Consider the following 24,275-nt stretch of genomic DNA (forward strand, 5'->3'; position numbering starts at 1 on the left):
GGCCCTCATTACTTTCTGCCGGTTCACTGTGATATATGCAGTAACTTGTTACCGCACATATCCCAATTATGGGTTTTGTGATTAATATAGGAAGTTCAAATTTACCAATATTTATTGGGGAAAAATGCCTGGTATTGACTGGAACATGCAGATTTTGGTACAGTAAGCTTGTAAATCTGCATGCTATTCCCCTACAAAAACTTGTAATCTAATGGTATTTATGGCACTGGAAAAATTCTGACTATGACATTTTATCAGGTGTGATAAATATCACACCATTTTCTGGACCGTGCACAATGAGGACCTGGCTCTGCGGAAATACCAGGAATTACATATGGTACTCCAAGGCAAGGAATTACAAGAAGTATTCCAGCTAAATCCTCCTCCTCTGAGCAGTCCATGCCATGCAGGAACAGAGGTGGCTTCAAACAGTGGGCCCAACATGTGCCCCCCTGCATGCACCTCCATGCACAGGGGCAACAGCGAGCCCTGTAGGGGCCCCTTTGTTTCCCCCACCACCAGCCTTTTAATGACCGGTTCACCTCCATGAAAAGGCTGGTGGTAGAGAAACTCGTAATATGCATGGTGGTGCCGCAGTGGCATTGCCATGCATATTGTTTCCCCAGACCCCTGCACCACTGCCAGGGATCGCAGATCCCAGTTGCAGTGGTCCCAAAGCGCTTTGACCGCCGTACTCATAATACCGCGGTTGGACTGCCCCTGACCGCCACTGCTCCTCAACCCCAGGTTTAGCTGTCCAACTCGAAATCAGGCCCTTAGTCTTTTGAAAGACATAACTAACCCTACTGCATGTGAATGTTGAATGTTGAACATAAGTTTCTCAATCCAAACTGACATATATAACCTTTCCCATTGGCAATGATAGTTAGACTCTCCCAGAATACTGCTGAGTTAAGCTTCTGCTCTTCCAATTTACATTATAGGACAAAGTATCTATTATCACAGATGCTACATGTCACTGCAGTGTAAGTATCTTAAAAAATGTTTCTCTCACATAGGTTTTGAATCTCGCGAACAATGCTCTGAAGACTATTGCACCGGTGGCCCTAGCTGTGCTACATCTGCCTCGGCTTGAAGTTGAATTGTCCAGTAGGCACTGGGAGTGTGCATTCCGATTCTGTGCCTTCAGAAGCATTCTAGGACTTCTTCCTGTGCACTTCAGAATAAGGTGGGATCCAGCATGTGGGGACACTTTTGGAACACCAATAGTTCCTCTGTCCGCTAGTGCCAGTGAGCGGATCTGCGAAATAATGCTGCCTGACGTCACCACCTTTGAAGAAGTTACTGTCTTGGAAGGAGAAAATGTTATTCAAATATGTGGACTGATTGGACTTCATGGTAAGTGGAGTGCTGTAATGTATTACCCCAGTTCTGTTGTGAGGGAGTCGAGGTCCAGATGACCTATCTAATTGATGTCCTTTTACGTCAATGATTGTTTGTGCTTTGTGGATTGCTTTGGTTCTTATATTAAATTGTTCTTTGTAGGATATTTTTTGTACCACATGAAATAACCTGCTGAATGGCAGGTTCGCTTGAAGTAAACTAGGTAAATTAAATAGGTCCCTGGCAGGGATCCACGGGACCGATTCACAGAACTAACTTAAGACAAAATCCTAAACGTACTACTTTTGGTATTCACAGAAGGCATTTAGTAGTAGTAGTAAAGTTAGGATTTTTGTCTTAAGTCTGTCTTCAGTCTGTCTTAAGTTTGTCTTAAGTCTGTCTTAAGACTGTCTTAAGTCTGTCTTAAGTTTGTCTTAAGTCAAACTTAAGACAAAATCTTAACTTTACTACTACTAACTGCCTTCTGTGAATAGCAAAAGTAGTAAGTTTAGGATTTTGTCTTAAGTTAGTCCTGTGAATCGGGCCCTCTCTGCCTTGAATGCATCCAAAGGTGTGGCAGATGCACTTTAGGAAGTGCTGAATACTGTATCGAGGCGGCCCGCTCAACAATTATTTGTTGTGTACAATGAGGCTGACAACACGGGGATTTGCTTGTGCAGAAAAATGAAAAAGGCCCTGAGACGCAGGGAGAACTCTCCTTGTGTAGCAGAGACAGTTCTCTAGTTAACTTTATGTGATCCCCAAAACCAGTGGCATTAGCAACACCCCAACTAGGCATGGCCACCGCTCTGCGACCTAGCACCTCTGTGCTGGGTGGACCGATAGTTTAAAGGTTTCTGATGACTAGGCCAGCTTGAGGCTCTGCCTTCAAAACTCTCATGGGTACCCCACTTCTAAATGGCGAGGAAGAACTACAAGTTTGGTGGGACAAGAGCACCACCAGCTTACTGCTGGACTCCCAAACTTTATATGATTTAGTTCAAAATGGAATCTTGAAAGAGGAGACTTCACAAAATGGCGCTTAGTTTAAACAAAATAGAGTATAGAATACAGCACCTTAGTCACAGCATAGAGTTAAAGGTTTCTGCACATATATGTTCCACTATGCTTCCATTTAATCATTCCAGTCAACCCAGTTTGTTTTCCTGCACAAAAGGCTTGTGCCGCAAACCCCCTTTGAGGCGCTCTACGTGTTTTTGAATGCGGCCCCCCAACAGAGTTCCACACTCTCTTGGGGAAAACCCAGTGTGGCACCCCTTTCATAATCTGTGACTGCTGCCCCCATAACTGACCCATGAAATGTATGATGCTGGTGGTGCTAGACTGCCAATAAATTTGATGTACTAGGGTTCAGGCTAGCACCAATGGAGCAGGAGTAACTTTACCAGTGTTTTCCGGGTGGGAATCGTCATGTGTATTGTTTGTGAGTACTCACACACTTACAGATATGAAGGTGTCCATACATTTTACATGCCCACCCCTCCTTACATTCCAGTTTCCCTGCACCACTGATTTCTTGAATTGGGATGTGGTATTGGGAATCTCAAGTACCTTTTTATGAACACCGAGGTTGCACTTAGAACAGCAACAACGTTGTGATTTATGCCTAATGTCTTCCGATGCATTGGTTTCTAGGGCTTGTTATATACAGATAATATCTGGCAAATCATTAGCCGCTGTTCCAATGTGGTACATGGGAGCCAGTTACATACTGGGAATTAGTGTCGGGCACCTTCGCATTTGCCACAAATTCACATGCACAGTAGGTATGACTGAAGGTACAGTGAGCTGCTCTAAAAACAGATTGAACAGGTGAAACTCATTTAATTGGGGATAGCACCTTAATACAGATCCATACTGCTTATTGTTAAGGTTAAATTCAGGGTGGCAAAAAAATGAATATGCGTTTTGGAAGAGTGCCCTAAAAAGACATTTTCAGGGTGACATTGGACATAAGTTGCATGAGTGACAGGGAGGGGAAGAGCCATCTGGGAAAATATTTCTCTAGATGACGTTCAATAATTAATTATATGTAATGTATGATTCTACTTGAAACTTTTGTAACCATCAAAGGAGCAACCATACATTGGAATAAGGCAATCATATCTAGTATAGGAAATTATCTGGTATAGGATGTGGCCTAATGGCTAGAGCGGTCAACTTCGGAGTTGGGGAACCAGGTTCGAGTCTCGGCAGGGATGCTCAACATCCTGTAATTCTGGGCAAATTACTTAATCTCCCCATGCCTAACAAAAATTCATGTGTACGTCAGTAACGCAACCGGTGGTCATGTAAAGGGCTCTGATACCTTCGAGTCGAGTTCGCGCTATATAAAACTCAAAAAAAAAAATAGTAACAGAGTTTCAACCTCAATGGGACTGCTTTAGAGCGTGCGGCTTATTCTTGTTTGAGACGAGACAACGCTGTCACATCTATAGTGATAAAATGGATAGTTGTCCTTCACCAAGATAAAAGGAGATATATATGTTGAAACTAGGGCTACCGGGTTTGTCATGGATTGAAAATGATTTGGGATGAGGTTCTTTTCTTTTGATTCTGACACAACCTTCTGCCTGAAGAGGAAGGTAGTGAGTTGATAAGGCTGGCGTTAGACACTTGGGCCTGGGTTTCAAAATCACCTATTTTTTGCCATTCAATTGTAATAATTTCTCCATGTCCAGTACTCAATGCCAATAGTCAGCTTTGCAATTTGTCAGTTTGCGTAGACCCATCAAGTTCTATGGCAAGCTTTGTACCATTGCAAAAAGAACAATTGATGGATGGAATGCTGAACAATGTCAAACATTCACCCCTAGTACAGAGATCTGGGCCTAAATTCATCATTTTGTTTTCCCCCTGCCTTGCCAGTTTAGACCCAGCCATATGCAAATTAGTCTTGACCTTGCTCCCCATTTTGCTTTGGTCACCCCAAGTGGGAAGAGTATAACCAGACATGGAGCCCATGCTCACTGTGCCACTGGATTCAAGCTAGCCTGGCTGATGAGAAGTGATACCCCGAAACCGGTTCCAGGATTGTTGTTTCCGGTCCCGGGAGGACCTGGCCTGGAATTTTGGGCTGGACTGTTCCAATGGGGGCAGGATCAAGACTGATCAAGACTGATTTGCATATGGCTGGGTCTAAACTGGGGTGGCGTAGTGAGAAAAAAAACAATGCATTAAACGATGGATTAAACCCAGATCTGTGATTGCGGTTGAATGTTTGATTTGTTCAGCATTCCGCCTATCATCTGTTCTTTTTGCCTTTATGGTTTAAACCATTGGCACATGTCTGATAACATATTAAACGCTTCTTGATCATTAGAAGCAATGGGCAGCATTAGACATTAAAAAGGCGTAGGGCCTGATTTAGACTTTGAGGGAGAGTACTCCATTCTTCAGGGTGGTGGAGAACATTACCTCTGCCATCCTGATGGACTGCTGTCTGCCAAAAGTAGAGATGACTGCTGGCCCAGTGGTCAGCTCTGTATGTTGAAAAGAACAGGCATCATAATGGCAGTTCCCTTCATAAATAAACAAACTCCCAAAGTGGGACTTTGTTTTTTAAAAGCAAAACAAATATATTGTCCCCCACACAGTGGAAGGTTTCTCCTAAGGCGTGTGTGGGGGGGGGGTCATTATACTTTTTCCTGGTGGTGACAAACAGAAAAAAGGACAACACACCAGCGCCTAGACCCCTCTGGGTATAAGAAGCACTATATAAATCTTCATTTCATTTCACCAACCACCCTAAACAGAGTGAGCAAAAAAAATGCTATTCCACTGATGGCCCTGGTTCCGTCAGACTTTCAGATGAATCTTTACATCGACAGAGGCAATGGGGGCTCCATTCATGGAATGCTTACAATCCACCAGGCTATAAATGAAGCAGGCAGTCTGAGAGATTGGCAGGCAAATTGCTCCAATGCTTTTCCGACGGAGTACCCTGTCCACCAAACTCTAAATCAGGGCCTCAGAGATTGCAGGACCTTTGTGGAACTGCATATTTAAAATTGTTTGATTTCTATAGGAAACTGTAGTCTGTCAGCGGTGGCCTCAAACTTAAAAATGAATGGACTCAGTTCAATGATCCTTGCACTGGTGACAATGTGTGCAGGAAATTTAAATGCATATTACATTGAAAGGTATCAAATGTCACAAATAGGTTCAGTAAGGCCTGCAATTATGCCCTAAAGGATTCAATCAGGCAACATATGTTGCCTGTTATGTCCAAGAGTGTGTATTATATTCCATGCTTTATCTTAGCTTGAAAATTGTCCATTAGGAACCCTGAGTTCTTCACTTTGGATACTAATACAACTTTTTGTTTTGTGAAGAAAAGTTTGGGGAGTTGATATCATTGGTGCTTGTTAGCTTGCCCCATGTCCCAAACAAATTAAACTCAATTTTGCTGCCAATCAAATGCACCTATTTTTTTTATTAGTCACAGGTCAATGGCAATGATACAAGTTATCAGTGTGCCATGCTGGTTGGATGACCCATTGAGGCCTATAACAATGTCATTATTATTGAGCTAATAATATAAGCAACTTTCCTTGATAGGTGTTGAGCAGTGGGAGCAACTTCTGTCCTGAGAAAAAGAGGAAGGAGTCCCAAAGGTTGAGAAAAAGAGGAGGTGTTCAAACAGTTATTGTCAGGTATTGGGTGCCACACTCCAAACAAACTCACCTCAATTTGTTGCAAAATAATTGCACCTAATTCTTACACATTCATGCCTATGGGCCCGATTCACAGAACTAACTTAAGAAAAAATCCTAAACTTACTACCATTTTGGTATTCACTGAAGGCACTTACTCATTTTGGTATTCACAGAAGGCACTTACTCATTTCGGTGTTCACAGAAGTTAGGAGTCCTAACTTTAGGACTCCTAAATGCCTTCTGTGAATATCGAAAGTCTTAAAATTGGGATTTTTCTCAGGTTAATAGTAGTAAAGTTAGGACTCCTAACTGAAGGACTCCTAAATGCCTTCTGTGAATACCTAAAGTTTTAAAGTTAGGATTTTTCTCAGTTTAGGAGGGAGTCCTAACTTTACTACTCCTAAACTGAGAAAAATCCTAATTTTAAGACTTTTGGTATTCACAGAAGGCATTTTGGAGTCCTAAAGTTAGGAGTCCTAACTTTACTACTACTAAATTGAGAAAAATCCAACTTTTAAGACTTTTGGTATTCACAGAAGGCATTTAGGAGTCCCAAAGTTAGGAGTCCTAACTTTACTACTCCTAAACTGAGAAAAATCTTAATTTTAAGACTTTCGGTATTCACAGAAGGCATTTAGGAGTCCTAAAATTAGGAGTTCTAACTTTACTACCACTAAATTGAGAAAAATCCTAATTTTAAGACTTTCGGTATTCACAGAAGGCATTTAGGAGTCCTAAAGTTAGGAGTCCTAACTTCACAGTAGCCGTTGCCCTAATTGTTAAAGCTTCTAGGTGGGTAGACCATTTCAGATTGCTCGTAAACCATATTCCCTGGTATCTATGTTCTGTTACCATCTCTAATATGACTGTACCTAGACACCAAGGGAACCTAGTCTTGCTTCTACCAAAACATAATATTTTGGTCTTCTCCATGTTCACTACTAGTTTTTTATTTAAGCATTATTCATTGAACACGTTTAATTTCCTCTGGAGACCTATCTCTGTTTGGTCCACAATCACCAGGTCGTCCGCATATAGCAGGCAAGATATGTGGGTACCTCCTAATTTTGGGCTAGCCCCTCTGACCTCTCCTAATTTCAGTGGTAGGTCAGCTATAAACAGAGACAAAAGCAAGGGGGCTAGTACGCACCCCTGCCTCAGGTCATTTCCAATCTGGGTCCTCCCAGAAAATCCTCCCTCCTCATCCAGGATTACCTGGGCCTAATTATCTGAATGTAAGGCCTGGAAAAGGGCTAGCAAATCGTGTATTTTGTAACCTACCAAGGTTGACCACAGCTGCTCCCTACCCATAAGGTCAAATGCCGCACAGAAGTCTACAAAGCAGCTAAATAGATTACCCCTCTGCTCTATCGACTTCCGGCGACCGCCCAGAGAGCGAAGCAGTGGTCCACCGTTGAATGCCCTTCTTTAAATCCCCCCTGTTCAGGGGGTACTATCAAATTATCTTCTGCCCAATCTTTGAGTAGCCCTAGGATTACTTTGGAGAATACTTTTTCCCCAATATCCAGGAGATTTATTAGGCGATAATTTTTAGGGGAGTTTACATTGCCTTTTTTATGTATCGGTATTATAATAGGCCCTTTCCAACTATTTGGCATAATTCTTGCATTTGAAATTCTCAAAAACATCTTTGAGAGGAATTTTTCCCGCCACTCTAGATTCGTTTTTATAATGACTGCAGGTAGATTATCTGGGCCAGCCACACTTGTTAAATTTAATCCTGCTATTATGGTCTTAATATGGCCTAGGGAGAACTGCCCTATTACTTCTACCCTGACTCTCGGCCAGCTGGTTGATGGTATTTCCCCCCTCCTTGGCCATTTACCATAGATTTCCTCCAGGTAGGTTACCCACTTATCCTCTGCAACTGAGCATTGCATAGTCCCTACCCCTTTCCCCATACATTCCTGTATCATTTTCCAAAAGCCTTTGACATTTTTTTCTTCTATTGCCTCAAGTAAGTTCATCCAGCATTTTCCTTTAAAGTACCTTTTTTATGCTCTAATAGTTGCCTTATAATTTATCCTCAACTTCTTAAGATCTAGTGATGCTGCATCGTTGTATCTACGCCTAAGGCATCTTTCGAATTGCTTAATAGCCGCCTTTACTTTCCGGCACTCTTCGTCAAACCATGGTTTATTATTCGGATTTATTTAGTTTTACTTGCTGAACCCTGGTTTCCCCGTTTGATTTTTATCCTCAGGCATTCTACAAGTTGCCTTATTATATCCTCATACCAGTATATATCCTCCCCTGATGGTAGATTTTCTATATCAACTATTATCTGGAATGCACTCAATTTCTTTATATATTTTTCGCTAATCCGGGTTGTAAGACGCTTTGGGTATTTAATATCTACTTGTAACACTTTCTGTCTCAGCGGGTCCCTGTTTACCTGCAATTCCATCCGTAGTGGGAAGTGATCACTGCCCTCTACCAAGAGTATTTCAAAGTGTTGTATTAAGTCGAAGCACCATGCCTGCTTACAAATATAGTATATACAGCACATTTGCTGTCCTATTTTAAAGGTGCGCCTTGCGGGCCGATCCGTTTCTTTCCTGCCATTTACACAGACCAACCCCATTGCTCCCAGCAGCCGGCCGAGCTCCACGTCTTGTTTTGAAATGTCACTACTGGTGAACAATGCAAACTTTATATTGTCCGCTCTTATCAAAACGCTATGCCAGGCGTCAGTTTTTTGGGGATTTAGTCTATGGTTAAAATCACCCAATATTAGGAGCACATCTCTTGGGTAGGTTTCATATAAATCCTCTAAATCTTTTTTTAGGTGTTCCAACTCCGCTTTATACTCATTTTTCCCCCTTTCTGTATATATACACATCAATAATTCATAGGCCTCCCTTACCTACATTGTTATTTAGTGTCAGCACTCTGCTACCTAATGCCCAGTTACACTTTAAATCAAGAAGATGTATATCACTCACTAGCCTTGGGGGGACCAACGTCATCTGTCCACCTGATGCCCTACCTACTTGGTTCTTTCTTGCAGGTTTTACATGGTGAGTAAAACCTTCAGTGACTGGGGTTTTGTCGCACAGCCAGGTTTCCTGTAAGCATAGAATATCGGTCTTCCCCAGGATATTTTTAAAACCTTCCTGAAACCGTATTCTTTTATACCCATTGACATTCCAGGACAGGAAGGATAGGTTGCGCGACGACCCACATTCCTAATCAATGCTACTCAGGTTCCCCTCTTCCTCACAGTCCATATAAGCTTTTTCTCTTTACCTATTTCCAACCAGGACATCTTCCTCCCCCCATCTTAACTTTTTAGGGATTATAGTGATTTCCAGGGCTTCCTTATTACCCTGTCCAGCGGTGATCATTTTTATTTGCCATTCTCCCAGCCCGCATGGTTTCTAAGGAATTGTTTCCCTTGAATATCCATTGTCACATCCTCTCTCTTTAATAATCTAATTCCTTCCCTTAGCATCTCAGCTTTAGCTTTTTCCATTGCGACTTTTATTAGTGCTTAGTGGAGAAGGACCTTTGTTATTTCTTCCCCTTTGGTATCAACTAAAAATCCCACTTCTTTTAAATCATCTGTACTAACATATTTTAGGCTGGGATATTTTGCAAATCACAAGAGAAGCTGAGAACGATTTAGAGGCTTTAAATTCTTAGCCCTTTCCCCCCCCCCCTTTCCCTGTCCAACAGGTTCTACTACAAATAGCCAGGTATCCACAGTTCTGTTTGACTGTAGACTTTTTGGACTATCATCCATCCTTTCATCCCTTCTATCCGTATTGACTTCTACTCTACCCCTATACCTACTCCTACAGTCTTTCCCCGGCGTTGGGTTACTGGGCCCTGCCCCTATAGATGTCTCCGTCCCCCATTTTGGTGCAACTTCCTCCTTTCCCCCTGGGTACTTCCTCAAGGGGACTTTCACACTCTTAACCAGGTTTTTTCCCTGAGTCCCACCTACTTTGTTCTTCAAGTCTATGGGAACTTGCTCCTATGTCCGCAAAGGTTAGATTTTTTGTTTCTAGCAACCCTACCTTGTCCATGGCTCAGGGGTTACCTCCTTCCCATTCTCCTGTTGTTTTGCTACCTGATTTGTGCTTGAGGCCGTTTTCCCCTTCTTCCTCCTCGGGAAGCACCTCCTTTCGCCATACCTTTTTATAATCGTGGGGCAACGGGAAATATATACTGTTGGATCATCCTATTTGGGTCTGCTCACCCTTGTCACTTCTTCCACCTCATCTGCATTAATCACTACCGGTTTACTAAGGAAGGCATTTGACCTTTAATCTGCGTCAGCTCCCCAATTATGTTGTTAACCTGGTTACTTTGTGTCTTTAATATTTCATTATTTAAAACTGGTACCTCTAGGATGCCTTGCAAGGCTTTCTGGAGCATCAACATAACCTCGAGCATTGATAAACTCGAAGAGCCCGTCCCCTCCAGACTATGCAGGGGTAGGCCTGATATATCCGTATGGACAGCATTGACTTTACCAGTCTTTCTTTCACATTGGGGCTAAGTTCGACAGAGTCTTCCTCCCGCATGTGTTTACTTTGGGTTTCACTCTGGATTTCACTCTGAATTTCACTTTCTTCTTCCTCCCTCTCTACTTCTATGTCCTGAATAATTAAAGACTGAAATAACCGAGGGGAGGAGGACAAGTGTGATTCCGTCGGGATCTTGGCAATATGAAAGTTTATCTGATTCAGGGTTTCCTCGTTTATTACCCGGTCCTCTGTGATTTGTGGAGGCTCCACCACATTCATCTCCCTTTCAGGTGTCTCTTTCGCTTTAAAGTGCTTGCCCAAAAAGTCTTTAATAGATTTTGAGACTGTCGATCCGCCTTTTGCGCCTGCTGTCTTAGAGGTCAACAGCACCTTCTGTTGGATTGTACCTGAAGGCGGGGTAGACCTCATCACAGGAGTTTTGTTTCCACTAGGTGTTGCCGTAACACTTAGTACATTATTCGGAGGTAATTCCGTTAGGTCTTCCGCCCCTTGGCTTCTATTTCCTGATTTCTTGGGATTCTTCGGGGCTTTGCGTGGTATATTTGTTCCCAGGGCCATTTCTTTTTTGTTCCCCTTAACGCCTAGTTTCTAGAGGAGCAAAGATTACAGGTGGGTTTCTCCTTCACTTTCTTTTAGTTTCCCACATTTCCTAGGAGCGTTACAATCCCCTACGCCAAATACACTTACACAATTATTAGGGAGGGAGAAATTGACCTTTTCACTTACCTCTGTTCTGTAGGCCCGAGCTTTCCTCCCCCACTTCACCCGTAGGAACTCATTTCTCCAGGCACCAATCTGTCTTTTGGCTGAGTCCACAACTATTAGAAGATCACCACCTTTGTCTTACTGTGGCTTTTGTGTTTCCTCGCTATCTTCAAGGGTATGATTATCCCCTCACCGCTTCAGTCCTGACAGTCTCCTTAGTGGGAATGCCCAGTGCTTGCTCCCGCCGATTTTCTGCCGCTTTTCGGCTAAGGGGGACTCTATCCCTGCGCTGCCACTGCAGTCCACTTCGGGCTGTCTTACTGAATAGAGCCCCCACCTCCCGCGCTGCCCGATAGGCTTGCGGTCCACTGCAGCGCGTTCGCTGATATAATCTCGGTCTCCTCGGGTCTAGGGTCTCCCGGGTCTCAGGCCGCAAATCACCACTTTCCCTTTATCTACCGCCCGCTCAAAGCAGGAGGATGAGGACGGATGCAGCCGTTACCCCACGCCGGCGACACCGAAACTACCGTCGGAGGCCGAAAGACAGGAGGCGAAGTGGGAGGTACTCGAGAGCGCGTCCGCAGCCACACAGAAACAGAGGCTCTACACAGTCCAGTCCAGTGTTTCCCTGAGCACGTAGCCAGAAGTGACCCGTGTTATGAAGGGGACTATAGATAAATTGCTCGACCACAAAGGGAGAATGCCTGATAGACACCAGTGGAGGCCATAGTTTTCAATCCTATATGTTGCTTCCATTATTTATGTAATATTTATTTATGCTGTGTGATCAAAGTACTCATAAAATATATGCACTAAGCTGTACATTATGATATTGAGCCAGTTGGTTGACTTCTGAACTCTTACCTCCCACACTACCTCCCTGCGAAGCTTGTGACTGCTCGCCCTCACTACTCTGAGAGTTGTGTGGAAAGGGCTTCTCTTGGCCTAGGTTGTAGAGCCATAGTAGGACGGACACTCCAATGGCAAACAACCTGCTTGGGGCCTTGTAGCCTCTGTATGCCCTTACCCCTCCACCCCTCCCTCAGAACAGGGTTTGACAGGTGACTATGCATGGCAGATGGTCCATGGTATACGATTTAACCATCCCTGAACATACAACGCATCGCCTATGGCTAGGTTCATGCTAAGTGAATACCACAATCATACACAATAGCTTGTGATGCCTTCAATGGGATGTGATGTTCATATCTGACTTGATGGTCCTCTTGGACATGTGATGGTCCCCCTTGGCATATGATGGCCATCACTAGCCTGTGAGGAACATCTATGGCCATGCCTGACAAGTGATGACCTACCCTGACATGTTATTACATGGGTATGATACAGTACATAGCACTTGAAGCTGAACCTTGGCATATGTAGCCATTCTTAGAGTACAGTGATGACACGTCTGATACTGCATATAGGAATGTGAATTTCTAGCTGTTCACGAGGGCACTTAAAATAGCATTACCTGATAAAAGTAACAAGCTCATATTTGGGGATACAATTAGTGCATTTTATTCTATAAGTGAAAAGCTTACTGGGAAAGCAAATATGTGTATTTTCAGAAGTGGACAAGCTGGTTTTTGGGAAAATGTGTTAATCTGGTAAAAATGAAAAGCTGGTATTAGGGAACAAAAGTAGTAGTGTTATCTGGGGAAGGTAAGTGGATTTACCAAAAATGAACATTTGCTATTTAAGTGCACAGTGAGTACTGGTGCATTGTTCCGAAAATAACTAATGCAAAGGGAAAATGCAAAATGATGGTATTTGAATACAAAAATGGTTCATTTTCACAAAATCAAATGTTTACATTTGTGGAAAATGAGTTTATTACCCGGTATTTGGAGGACGAAGTAATTGTATTTTCAGAAAACGACAAGTTGATGTTTGAGGGCAGAAATATTGAAATTCTAAAATATATTTAAAGCTGATAAACTGTGCTAAGTTGTGCAAATAAATTGTTGATTGTTGACTGTGGCGACGTCATTGGTGCTAGAGTTCACTTATTTATGATCGTATTTCATGACTCAAGTGCAGGAATGTCATGATCTATATCATTCACGTTTTATGACCTTACGTTTGCTAATTTTAACTCCGTTATCTGCGGTCTGAGCCTTGAGGATTATCATGCTGAGTGACGGTGCAATAAAAAAGCGTGACAGAGAAGTCACCATCAAAAGGTGACCACCCAATTACTTCCTTGTTTACATTTAGACAATCACCTTCTTTGGTGAGTAATGTAACCTAGCAACAACAAAAACACTGTCACTTTATCACAAACACTGGCAACGTCCACACCCCAAAGGTACTGATACCAGAGGTAATGGCAGTGGGCGGGATAGAGTTATTGGGGATTATAGTTTGAGTCCTATGTTTCCCCTACGAAATGAGGAATTATCGGGGTAATCAGTGATTACGCATCTCATTGGCCCGGTTGTTGCTCATGTGGCCTCTAGGTTTCACCCAGACATTTCCTGTCAAAAATCCAGAGATGAAACTCAGCATGATTCCTTGAAGGGAAAACAAGTTACGTGTATTGTTTAGCTTTAACTTCTGTAAATACATTCTAAATATCAATCAATTGTACATGAGTAGACCCTATCCTGATTGTAGTATTGCGGCTATATGTATTTATTTCTCTTGAAAGGGACCGCTGTCTCTAATGCCTTTGGTCACATGCGTTGTTCAGGTGCTGCTCGTGTCAGCCCACAGGTGACCTGCTGGAAGTGACATGCCCCAGTCCCAGTGAGAAGAAAAGATCCTTCCTGCTCCGTTTAATCAAATGCAAATTCAAGCAAGCCTGACTGTACAAAGACGTCTACAGGGCGGGAAGGAACAAGAGAGCAGATGGGGAGACAGTAGCTCTGAGTACCACTAAACTCTTTGGAGCACCTTAGTATCTTAAGGGACGCATATATCTAGAGGGAGGTAGATCCAGCCGAGGTGTAGCTCACCCAGTGCTTAATTTGAGCTGGTGCTTGCAGGTGGCAGCTGCAAGCGACACCTACTTGGGACAGGCAATTACGTTTACTTATTAGAATTTTACCTAGAGCAAGAGAAAGAAAAACACAAAAGAAGGAATAAGAGAAAGACGGAAAAACAGTAGCAAAGGGCGAAAGCAAAGATTAAAAAGAAATAAAGTGGCAGGAAGTGTCTTGCAGTGGAAGAAAGAGGCAAGAGTAGAATTCAGATTATGCATCCTTGCTATTCAGCAATTCCAACATTCTTCAGCACCGCCTGTGAGCTTCGAGAAAACGTTGGACACCAGCACTTATTATTTTATACATTAAGCACTGACCCGATCTATCCCGGACCCAACTACTCTTATGCACACTTCATCAAATCCGGGTGAATCAGGGTGAGGGGGGAAGAGTAGGGGACACGCTGTACATACAACAATTTACCAAACAGAAGCATCAGGTAGTCTCCTCGCTGGGGGCGGATAAATGTGTGTACCCCACTGCCACTACAGCTGCCACGAAATGCTCATAGTGTCATGGCATGGTAATGGGGGCACAGACAGCCATGTTAAAAAATGTCCACTTTGGGGGTACCCCTATCACCCAACGGATTCGTGCACTGTGGGTAAGCAACATGTGGTATCATGTGGAGCACTTGTCAGAATATCTTTGATGTGTGCTGCACAAAAAGCATGTTTGTGAGAATTATAAGAGGAGCGGGTTGTCCTATGGGAACAGTGGCAGGGACTTTCAACTCAACATCTCTGGTAGCTTTAGATCAAATGTCTCAAATGCCAAGTGTGCATCTGCAGGCATGTGCAATATGTTTCTGTTGGAGAACATGCAGCTGAGAAGTAATGTATAGAAATGCTCACTCCTGTACAACTGTTCTCTGTCTCACATGGGAAACCCAACCCTGCAGGAGCCAATACTACCAACACTAGAGCCCTTTTATCTTAATGTTGGGTATACTCTGTGAAGGGCACTGGCAGATGACATGGTAGGCCATAGACAGTATCAATGCTGCTCTCCTAAATCTAGTTTGTCATTGTCCCTTACATGTACACTGTGCATGTGTCAAAGAAAGGGAAAACCATGTACAACTTTCCTTCACATGCTCAGGGCCCATTCAAAAGAGAGTGGAAAGGCAAGGACAGTGGTTTGTCTCAGATAAAAGGCACTCAATGAAAGCCCCCCCAAAGTCCCTGCCTCTTACCCTCTTAGGTTCAGAAAGGGTCTGTTGGGCTGTGACAAGTGGCTAGGCCACAGTTCCTTCCATCCATCAGGACTCAAGTCTCAGAGTAGAGCTCAAAAGGATACAGCAGGGTGAGAACAGCATGCGTGTTTCATGTATGACGGGCATTGAGGGGCATATGGGGGACTGGCACACATCATGACATGACAGGCATATATAGAAATTAAAATATCATGGTATGACTAGCTGATAGGTTGTTTGTAGGAGCAGTTGTGAATACAGTCGGATGTCATATGGCTAGAGGTCAAATTCAGATGTAAATGATGCCCAAAGGTGAAACTAGTGTGAAAATTACCGGACGTTGCATCATCACAATGTATCGTTCGTATTGTAAAACAGTAAAATGTGTTTATTAAGCTATGGCATGACTAGCAGATAGGGGAGTGCACTTCCTGGTGCTGCTAGCCTGTGCAGATGCCAAACAGAGGAATAAACAACAATAATAAGGTGTGGACAAGGAGAACATTCATTACAGCATTTCAGAATCCTACTTGAGATAAGGGACTGAGCATACTTTAAAAAAACACCAGGTGAACAATTTAGAATACTACCATGATGCCAGAATCCTAGAGCACTGCTCGGATGCCTCTCTTTGATTCACTCCTAAACTTAGTATTAATTGCCATTTAAACATTCATAGTGGCTACCTATTGTTGGTCAGTTGTTAAATCATTGCGGATTTGCATCCTAATCACAATCAGTGGAGTTTGATAATGAAACTCTAAGTAATGTCCTGAGGAAGGTCTCACGTATTAAGTATATCAGAGACTGAAACATCTACGCATTTCCCCTTCTTGTTTCCTCAGCAACAAGACCGTGTCTGTCATTGATTGTGTAATACTGACCAATTGACTCATCACATGATGGATTTCTTTTGCAAGAGTCGATCAGTACTTCGGTGACCCATACCATTGACTTTATTTGGTTGAATCCACCGGGGGTTACATTGGTACTGTTTGTTAGAATGTACAGCCTTCAATTCCAACTTTTGGACTTCAATTGTTTTGAGGAATTTCAATTTTAATTTAGTTTGCCTTCTCTGAAGAATTATTTTTTTGTTTTGTTGCTTCTGTTTATTGTTCATCTGGTGGGATTTTGACGTATGTTCAATTTATTTAATCACAGGGGTTAGGGATTTCGAGGGTGGTTGGCATTGGAGATGACTATCTGGATGTCCAGTTGGGGACCTTTTTCTCCACAACAATTTATACTAGGCTTATATCCTCTTCATTTCCTTACAGTGGTGCATTCTTCTACATAATATGCTTGTTTTACCCATTAACGAATCTAAGCCGGGGATTTTGGATGCTACATAGGTTTGCAAGAGTGTTTCCGCTTATCTTATTTTATCATAAGGAGGCTGGTCAGGGTTCCTGGCTAGGATGAGGGTGAATCTTATTTTCTTTTTCTTCTCCTTGTTTATCTTTTACTTCTTCGTTAATGTAATTACTGGGTCCCAGCGGGACCGTTTGGGGACCGATGCTCATCCTGGCGCGGCAGTGGGTGGTCTCCTGAGACCAAATAATGGTGATGTGGTTGTTCCGAATGGGTAAGGGGGAATGAGTAGCTACTTGGGTGATGTTGGTGATCCTTACTGTGTAAGCCTTGCTGCTCAGTGCCACAGCTACCCATGGTTGAGGTGAGGGTTTTACGGTGAAACCTACTGAACGTAAAGGAGTTGGTAAGAGTATTACAAAGTGAGGTTGCACAACCACACCATATAATATACCCCATTTCCTCACAGTAGCCCAGCTGATAAAGAGTAAATAATTCTAGACATCTGCTTAGTGGTTCATGCTGTGCTCCTAGGGGTGAGATGGGGGTCTCAGTGAGATGCGTTTTGTGTAGGAATTTGTAGACATACCCATGTTGCATCTATCTACTGTTTCTTGCCCCATAGCCAGTGAAGGCTGGTAGTTAAAGGCCTCATTGTCACTTTTAATTGCAAATTGCAGGGCCCTGTTTAACTCCCTACTGCTTTCAAGTTGTCTTTTATAAAGCACTAGCTATGTGGCATTTGGGGCCTACTTGACAAACGATTTAGTGAACCGGAACCTTCTAAGATCCCTGAGCCAGCCCTGAAAAGAAAGGTTTTACCAACTATTTGAAAGCAATGCTACCTTTGCAATGTATACCTTGAAGATAAAACAGAAAGTGAATTTCCAACAACCCTTTGTAATACATTTTTTGAAGTTTAATAGTTATACTAGAGTTGGTAATTTAAAACACTGCCCTCTAAAGTAATATATTTGTAATATTAGAAAAGTTATGCTTGTGCTTGGTTTATATTTAGACATTCCTCAGCCATTTGCTGGAACTCAATATAGAAGCCAAGCGGGCCATGTCACACAAGTTCAAGTTCAAGTTCAAGTTCAGGAATTTATATAGTGCACTACTCACCCAGAGGGTCTCAAGGCGCTTGGGGAGGGGGTTCGTTATTTATCGAATAACCAGGTTTTAAGTTCTTTTCTGAAGGAGATGTGGTTCTGTGTAAGGCGGAGGTGAGTGGGGAGTGAGTTCCAGGTCTTGGCCGCCAGGTAGGAGAAGGATCTACTTCCCATGGTGGATCTTTGGATACGTGGAACTGCGGCGAGGCCTTGATTGGAGGATCTTAGTTGGCGGGTGGGAGTGTAGAAGGATAGACGAGTGTTGAGGCATTCGGGCCCTAGTTTGTAGAGGGCCTTGTGTGCGTGGGTGAGGAGACGGAATGTTATTCTCTTGTTGACGGGAAGCCAGTGGAGGTCTTTCAGGTGGCTGGAAATGTGGTGTTGGCGAGGGATGTCCAAAATGAGTCTCGCTGATGCGTTTTGGATGCGTTGGAGTTTTTTCTGTAATTTGGCTGCAATTCCGGCGTATAGGGTGTTTCCGTAGTCAAGTCGACTCGTAACCAGTGCGTGGGTGACAGTCTTTCTTGTCTCTGCGGGGATCCAGTGGAAGATTGTTTTGAGCATACGAAGTACGTTGAAGCAGGAGGATGAGACGGCGTTAACCTGTTTGATCATCGAGAGTGAGGAGTCTAAGATGAAGCCAAGGTTACGTGCGTGGTCTGTGGGTATGGGTGCTGATCCCAAGTCCGAAGGCCACCATGAGTCGTCCCAGGCAGAGGGGGATGATCCTAGGATGAGCACTTCCGTTTTATCTGAGTTAAGTTTTAGGCGGCTGTTTTTCATCCATACTGCTACTTCTTTCATGCCTTCATGAAGATTGGTTTTGGCGGTGTTGGGGTCTTTGGTGAGGGAAAGGATCAGCTGGGTGTCGTCAGCGTAGGAGATGATGTTAAGGTTGTGTTGACGCGCGATGGAAGCGAGTGGACTCATGTAAATGTTGAAGAGGGTGGGACTGAGTGATGATCCTTGAGGTACACCGCAGATGACTTCGGTGTCCTCTGATTTGAATGGGGGAAGTCGGACTCTCTGAGTTCTCCCAGCTAGGAACGAGGTGATCCAGTCCAAGGCTTTTCCTTTTATGCCTATGTTGCTGAGGCGTTGTATGAGGGTGCTGTGACAGACAGTGTCGAAGGCGGCGGAAAGGTCGAGAAGAATGAGGGCCACTGTTTCTCCGTTGTCCAGTAGTGTTCGGATGTCGTCTGTTGCTGCGATGAGGGCGGTTTCGGTGCTGTGTTTGGCTCGAAAGCCGGATTGTGAGGGGTCGAGGGAGTTGTTGGATTCTAGGAAGGCGGCGAGTTGGCTATTGACGGCTTTCTCGATGACTTTGGCCAGGAATGGGAGGAGGGAAATGGGGCGGTAGTTTTTAAGTTAACACAAAACACCTTCAGGCAGCCCTGCTACTAACCAACCATGGTCTGCATCATGCATCATCTAGTTTTTTTATTTAATCTTTCTAACTATGGAATCAAAATCAGTGGTCTCAGGTTTCCAAGGTTCATGAGTGAGTATTTCATCCTGGAAAGGTTTTCCTTCGCATTCTGGGACTTGTAGACCTGAAAATGTCATTATAGATTTAGAACTATAAATCCTAGAATGAAAAGCAATAACCTGGACGGGATGAATTTCTCATGTATTTACTTAGGAAACTTGAGAGCACTGGAAAATCTTAGCATTAAAAACAGTGCGGCAATACAAATTATGTTGTATTGTGCTTGTAATATAAATATATAGATATGCTCTGCATATTTTACATAAGGTATAATATATACCATGCAGTTTATGTGATTTTCAAAAAAACTTTGTTGTACGGTCGTTATAATTTTTTTTTATATGGCTGAGCTCCTACTAGGGTTCTTAGAGCAAAGCCAGATCCTTGTCTCGGCTCTCCTTTTACGATACTTAGATTATCCTGAATCTGGAAAAGCCTTACGATCTTGAAGTTTAAAAATTAATTGCTTGCTTCAGAGCTGTTTACCACTGAATGATAAAAACACCTTAAACTCAAAACATCAGAAGCTGAGATTCTAACTTGCGGATATGTGAAATAAGAATAATTCCTATTTGTAAAGCGCAAACGTATCACCCCTGTAAAGGTTTCAAGGCACTGTTGGCCGTTAGGGAGATTAAGGGCCCGATGTAGGTAAATCTTATTTACTGACTCTAGAATACCGAATTTTACCGATTCGGTATTCTAGATTCGGTAAATGAGATGTAGGAAATTATTCGGTAATTTTTATCGAATCGGTATGATTCGGTAATTCGGTAATTGCCATTGATTCCTATGGGCCTTGAGGCCCATAGGAATCAATGTCAATTACCGAATCGGTAAATACCGATTCGGTAAAATTACCGATTTGTCAAGGGGGACAGGGTGTCACTTCGACACCCTGTTGCACCCCTGATTCTGGCTTGTGTGCCATGTGACCCTAAGGGCATGTATGTGTGTCACATGGCATAGGTGTACATGCACAGATGTGCATGTACACAGGAATTCGTTATTTACCACATAATAGAATTTCGTGGTAAATAACGAATTCTAAAGGGCCTGTGGCACTGTTTTCAGTGCCACCTACATCTAGATTTACCGATTCGGTAAATTTACCGATTCTGTATTTTACAGAATCAGTAAAATTACCGAATCTGTAAATTTACATTATCGGTACATTTTAGGCCCTTGGTGTCCTACATCGGGCCCCTAGTGAGCTATTGCCCAGAGTCACATGATGCTGAGCTGAGCTGCTGCCAGCGATCAAACCGTGAACCCCATGCTCCAGATTCAGTCGTTCTGGCCGCTGCGCCACACATCTCCCTGAAAGAGTACAATCCTTTGACAACGTAGAGCGAAGAACTAGGAATACCACCAACTGGGAAACAACCTTTACAACACAGCCATTACTTCGCACTACCTTTACATAGCAGTCATTACATCACAACATCCTTTACATCGCATGTCATTACAACAGAGCCATTACATTGCATGTCACTACAACGCATGTCATTACAATGCATGTCACTACAATGCAGGCATGACATCGCAAGTCATTACAACGCATACCATTACAACGCATAGTACCCTTACACTATCCAACACTTTCCCTAAGGTTGCACTCACTGGAGTTAGAATAGTAATTTTTACCCCTACACTATCCAACACTTACCCTACTGTTGCACTCATTGGAATGAGAATAGTATTTTTTACCCCTACACTATCCAACACTTACCCTACTGTTGCACTCATTGGAATGAGAATAGTAATTTTTAGACCCTACACTATCCAACACTTACCCTAAATGCAATGTAATGGTATGCATTGTAATGGTATAATGTGATGTATTGGATGTAATGGAATGCGGTGTAAAGATAGTTTCTGGAAATGCGATGTAATGGCATGCTATGTAAAAGAATGCGTTGTAAAGGACGTTGTGATGTAAAAACTGAGTTGTAAAGGCATGCATTGTAAATGTATGCGTTGTAACGTGGTACATTCCCACCAACAACCTCACAAGAAGTAGGAAACTTAGGAATAATCACAGTTTCAACCCTCTCTGTGAACCTTCATGTAGCAAACCCCACCATGTAGGCTCTACGGCACATCTTCCCACATCAGGGATTCCCATACAATATTCAGGCAACTAGTTCTCTTCTCATGTCACAGCTACATTATGCCAATGGTTTACAGCATGGATTACCAATCTCAACCATGAGACACCTTGAAAGAATTCAAAATACAGCACGAAGACTAGTCGTGCATGGAAACATACAAGACCGTATCTGTCCTGTCTGGAAGCTATATATTGGCTCCTTTGTTACCAGAAGATCTACTTTCAAAATATTGGGCAACACGCAGAAGGCAATAAACTGAAAGGACCAATTTTCCTTCATACGAAGAAGCTCAAGAGATAGTCTCCAAAAAGAACTCTACTTTCCCGATTTGCTTCCCAACTAATGATACCACCTTCCAAAAAGAGAACAGCTGGTAGCAGTCTCTTCTCAGTCCAAACTGCTAAGTTGTGGAACTCACTCCCGGGAAGGATACAAGCTAAGGGTAATCAGTTAGAATTCAGAAAGATAGTGAAGTACTAACTTTTGAAATGAAAAAGAAAGATGGCGAGGAATATGTCTGTGCCCCATATGAATAAAGCAGCCATACCAAAGCCTTCTTCACCCTTCTACCCACCAGAGTCAGAGGAAACACAAGCATCAAATTCCCACATGAACTGTGCATTGTTTTCAGCAATTTCTGATTCATCATTAAAACACATATACACCCTGCATGACACTTGCATCTCAGATGCACATATTGTCCGGCGAAACACTTAGAATATGAATGATCTACAAATAAATATTGCATCAATGCACCTGTCCTAACTTCAGTAGTTTAGCAGTCCAACCTACAACAACTGTATACTAAAGAATGTGCCTCTAATAAAAGAGAGGGACCCCCACAACCAAAGGGGTAGGGTACCAATAAAGACAAATGTCAGAAAGAAATCTGAGGATAGAGAAAATAGGGAGCGGAAAAATGTGTCAGGATTAAAATCCAAATCTTCTTTTACTCCCACATTAGCAATGGTAGGAAAAAATATAGAAGCTTTTAAAACAGCTGTAGAAAGCGGAATCCAGAATATTATAGGGAAGATCAATAAGCCTAACGTTTATAACATAAGTAGAGATGAAAGAATGGCCCTGAACTCCCTCAAAGATGATAGGTCCCTCACCATTAAACCGGCTGACAAGGGGGGAGGGGTTGTAATATTTGATACCCTAGACTATGAGGACCGTATGTACAAGCTGTTGAACGTTAAAGAACACTATGCACGCACTAAAGCCAGTAGTATCACTCTCATATCGAGGGAGTGTTTGGCTCTGTTGGAGGTGGCAAGAGATCAAAACTGGATCTGTGAGGATGAATTTAGATTCATGAATAATGTGGAACCTAGAATCCCGGTGCTATATGGCCTCCCAAAAATGCATAAACATAGCACGAATCCTCCTATGCGTCCCATAGTCAGTAGTATCAATTCTCTCCTTGAGCCCATCAACAATTATGTTGATCATTTTTTAAAACCAATTGATTGTGGCCTTAGGTCATATGTGAGGGACTTGGCCCATATGATTTCTTTGATTGAGGGCAGGATGTTCTGTAGATAGACTCAGTGTCTGGTTACCCTGGACATTGAGTCTCTCTATACGAACATTCCACAGGAAGGCACAGTCAGGGTAATAGAGGATATTTTGGAGAATCATGACCTTGGAGGAGCAAACAAGGAGTTTATTGTTAAATGTGTGAGACTTATTTTGAAGAATAATGTTTTTCTATTCAAAGATGAGTATTTTAAGCAACTGAAGGGGACCAGTAAGGGCGCCACTTGTGCCCCCAGTCTGGCCTGCCTGTATGTTGGACATTTTGAGGCCAAACATATTCATAATGAAATTGACACCCTTTTTCGAAAATGTAGCGGGCTGGTACCGCTACATTGACAATATTTTCTTTGTATGGGAAGGCTCAGATGAACATTTGAATGAGTTTTTAACATGGCTGAATCTTGGTGACCCCAATCTTAAGTTTACTTCACACCAGAGTGCATCTAGGATTGTTTTTTTGGACATTTCGATAAAAAAAAAATGTTGTTTGCATAACACTGCCCAAAGGGGATTTCTTTCTGACATTTACTAAAGAATGTTCACCAGATTAAATGGCACAATTATACTATTCCTTTAACAAAACCCTCCCTAACAATAAATAACAAGTAAAACTGTGCACAAATGATACAATCGTCAAGGCCACGAACAGCATGACATTAGCAAAATGAATACCTGTAAACATGATGATTTTTCTAACGGTGTGAGGTTGCCTGCTAACTCCATGGTGTGAGGCTAGCATCTATGTATGGAAATTGCAGAAACTTATACACATGTACATGGATGTTATTTCTTAAAGAGCATGAATTTGAATGGAAACAGCTTGACCAACCCTGTGCTTGTCTAAGTCCCTAGCACTGGGATCCTCCGGAGAAGCGTGCTACCGAAGCATTGTGCAATCCAAATAGTATGCAGTGCAATACAGTACAATAAAGTAAAATAAATACAATATCTTGCGCCACTCTCCAATTCTTTCACTACCTCACCACTCACTGCTCAACCTCCATTTAACTCACCTCTCTTGCTTCCGTACCCCTCATTGAACACCACCTCTTTCTCTCTCTGCATTTCCACCGCCTCATCCCGAGCTCGCTCTACCTCACTTTAAAAACTCAACTATCTATGTACATCCTGTTCTCTAATTAGCTCTTTCTCTCTATCTGTCATACCAGTTACTCATCCTTCCTATCTTTACCTTCTCTCTAACTTACCTCTGTCTCTACCTCGGTTCTCCGTTTCACCTCATTACATCTCTGCGGCTCACCCTCGGTTTCCCTTGC

The 24,275-nt window shown here is 42.8% G+C and overlaps 1 protein-coding gene across 1 annotated transcript in view; it reads left to right on the plus strand.

The window, feature by feature from the left end:
- LRRC66 (leucine rich repeat containing 66) overlaps positions 1-24,275 on the plus strand; it is a 51,920-nt gene that overhangs the window by 23,620 nt on the left and 4,025 nt on the right. The window contains exon 4 of the mRNA XM_078678201.1: positions 1,020-1,359. Within this exon, the coding sequence (XP_078534327.1) occupies positions 1,020-1,359 (340 nt within the window). The remainder of the gene's footprint in view (positions 1-1,019; positions 1,360-24,275) is intronic.

The sequence above is a fragment of the Lissotriton helveticus genome, chromosome 2_2 (genome assembly GCF_964261635.1).
Source record: "Lissotriton helveticus chromosome 2_2, aLisHel1.1, whole genome shotgun sequence".
NCBI classification, from domain to species: Eukaryota; Metazoa; Chordata; class Amphibia; order Caudata; family Salamandridae; genus Lissotriton; species Lissotriton helveticus.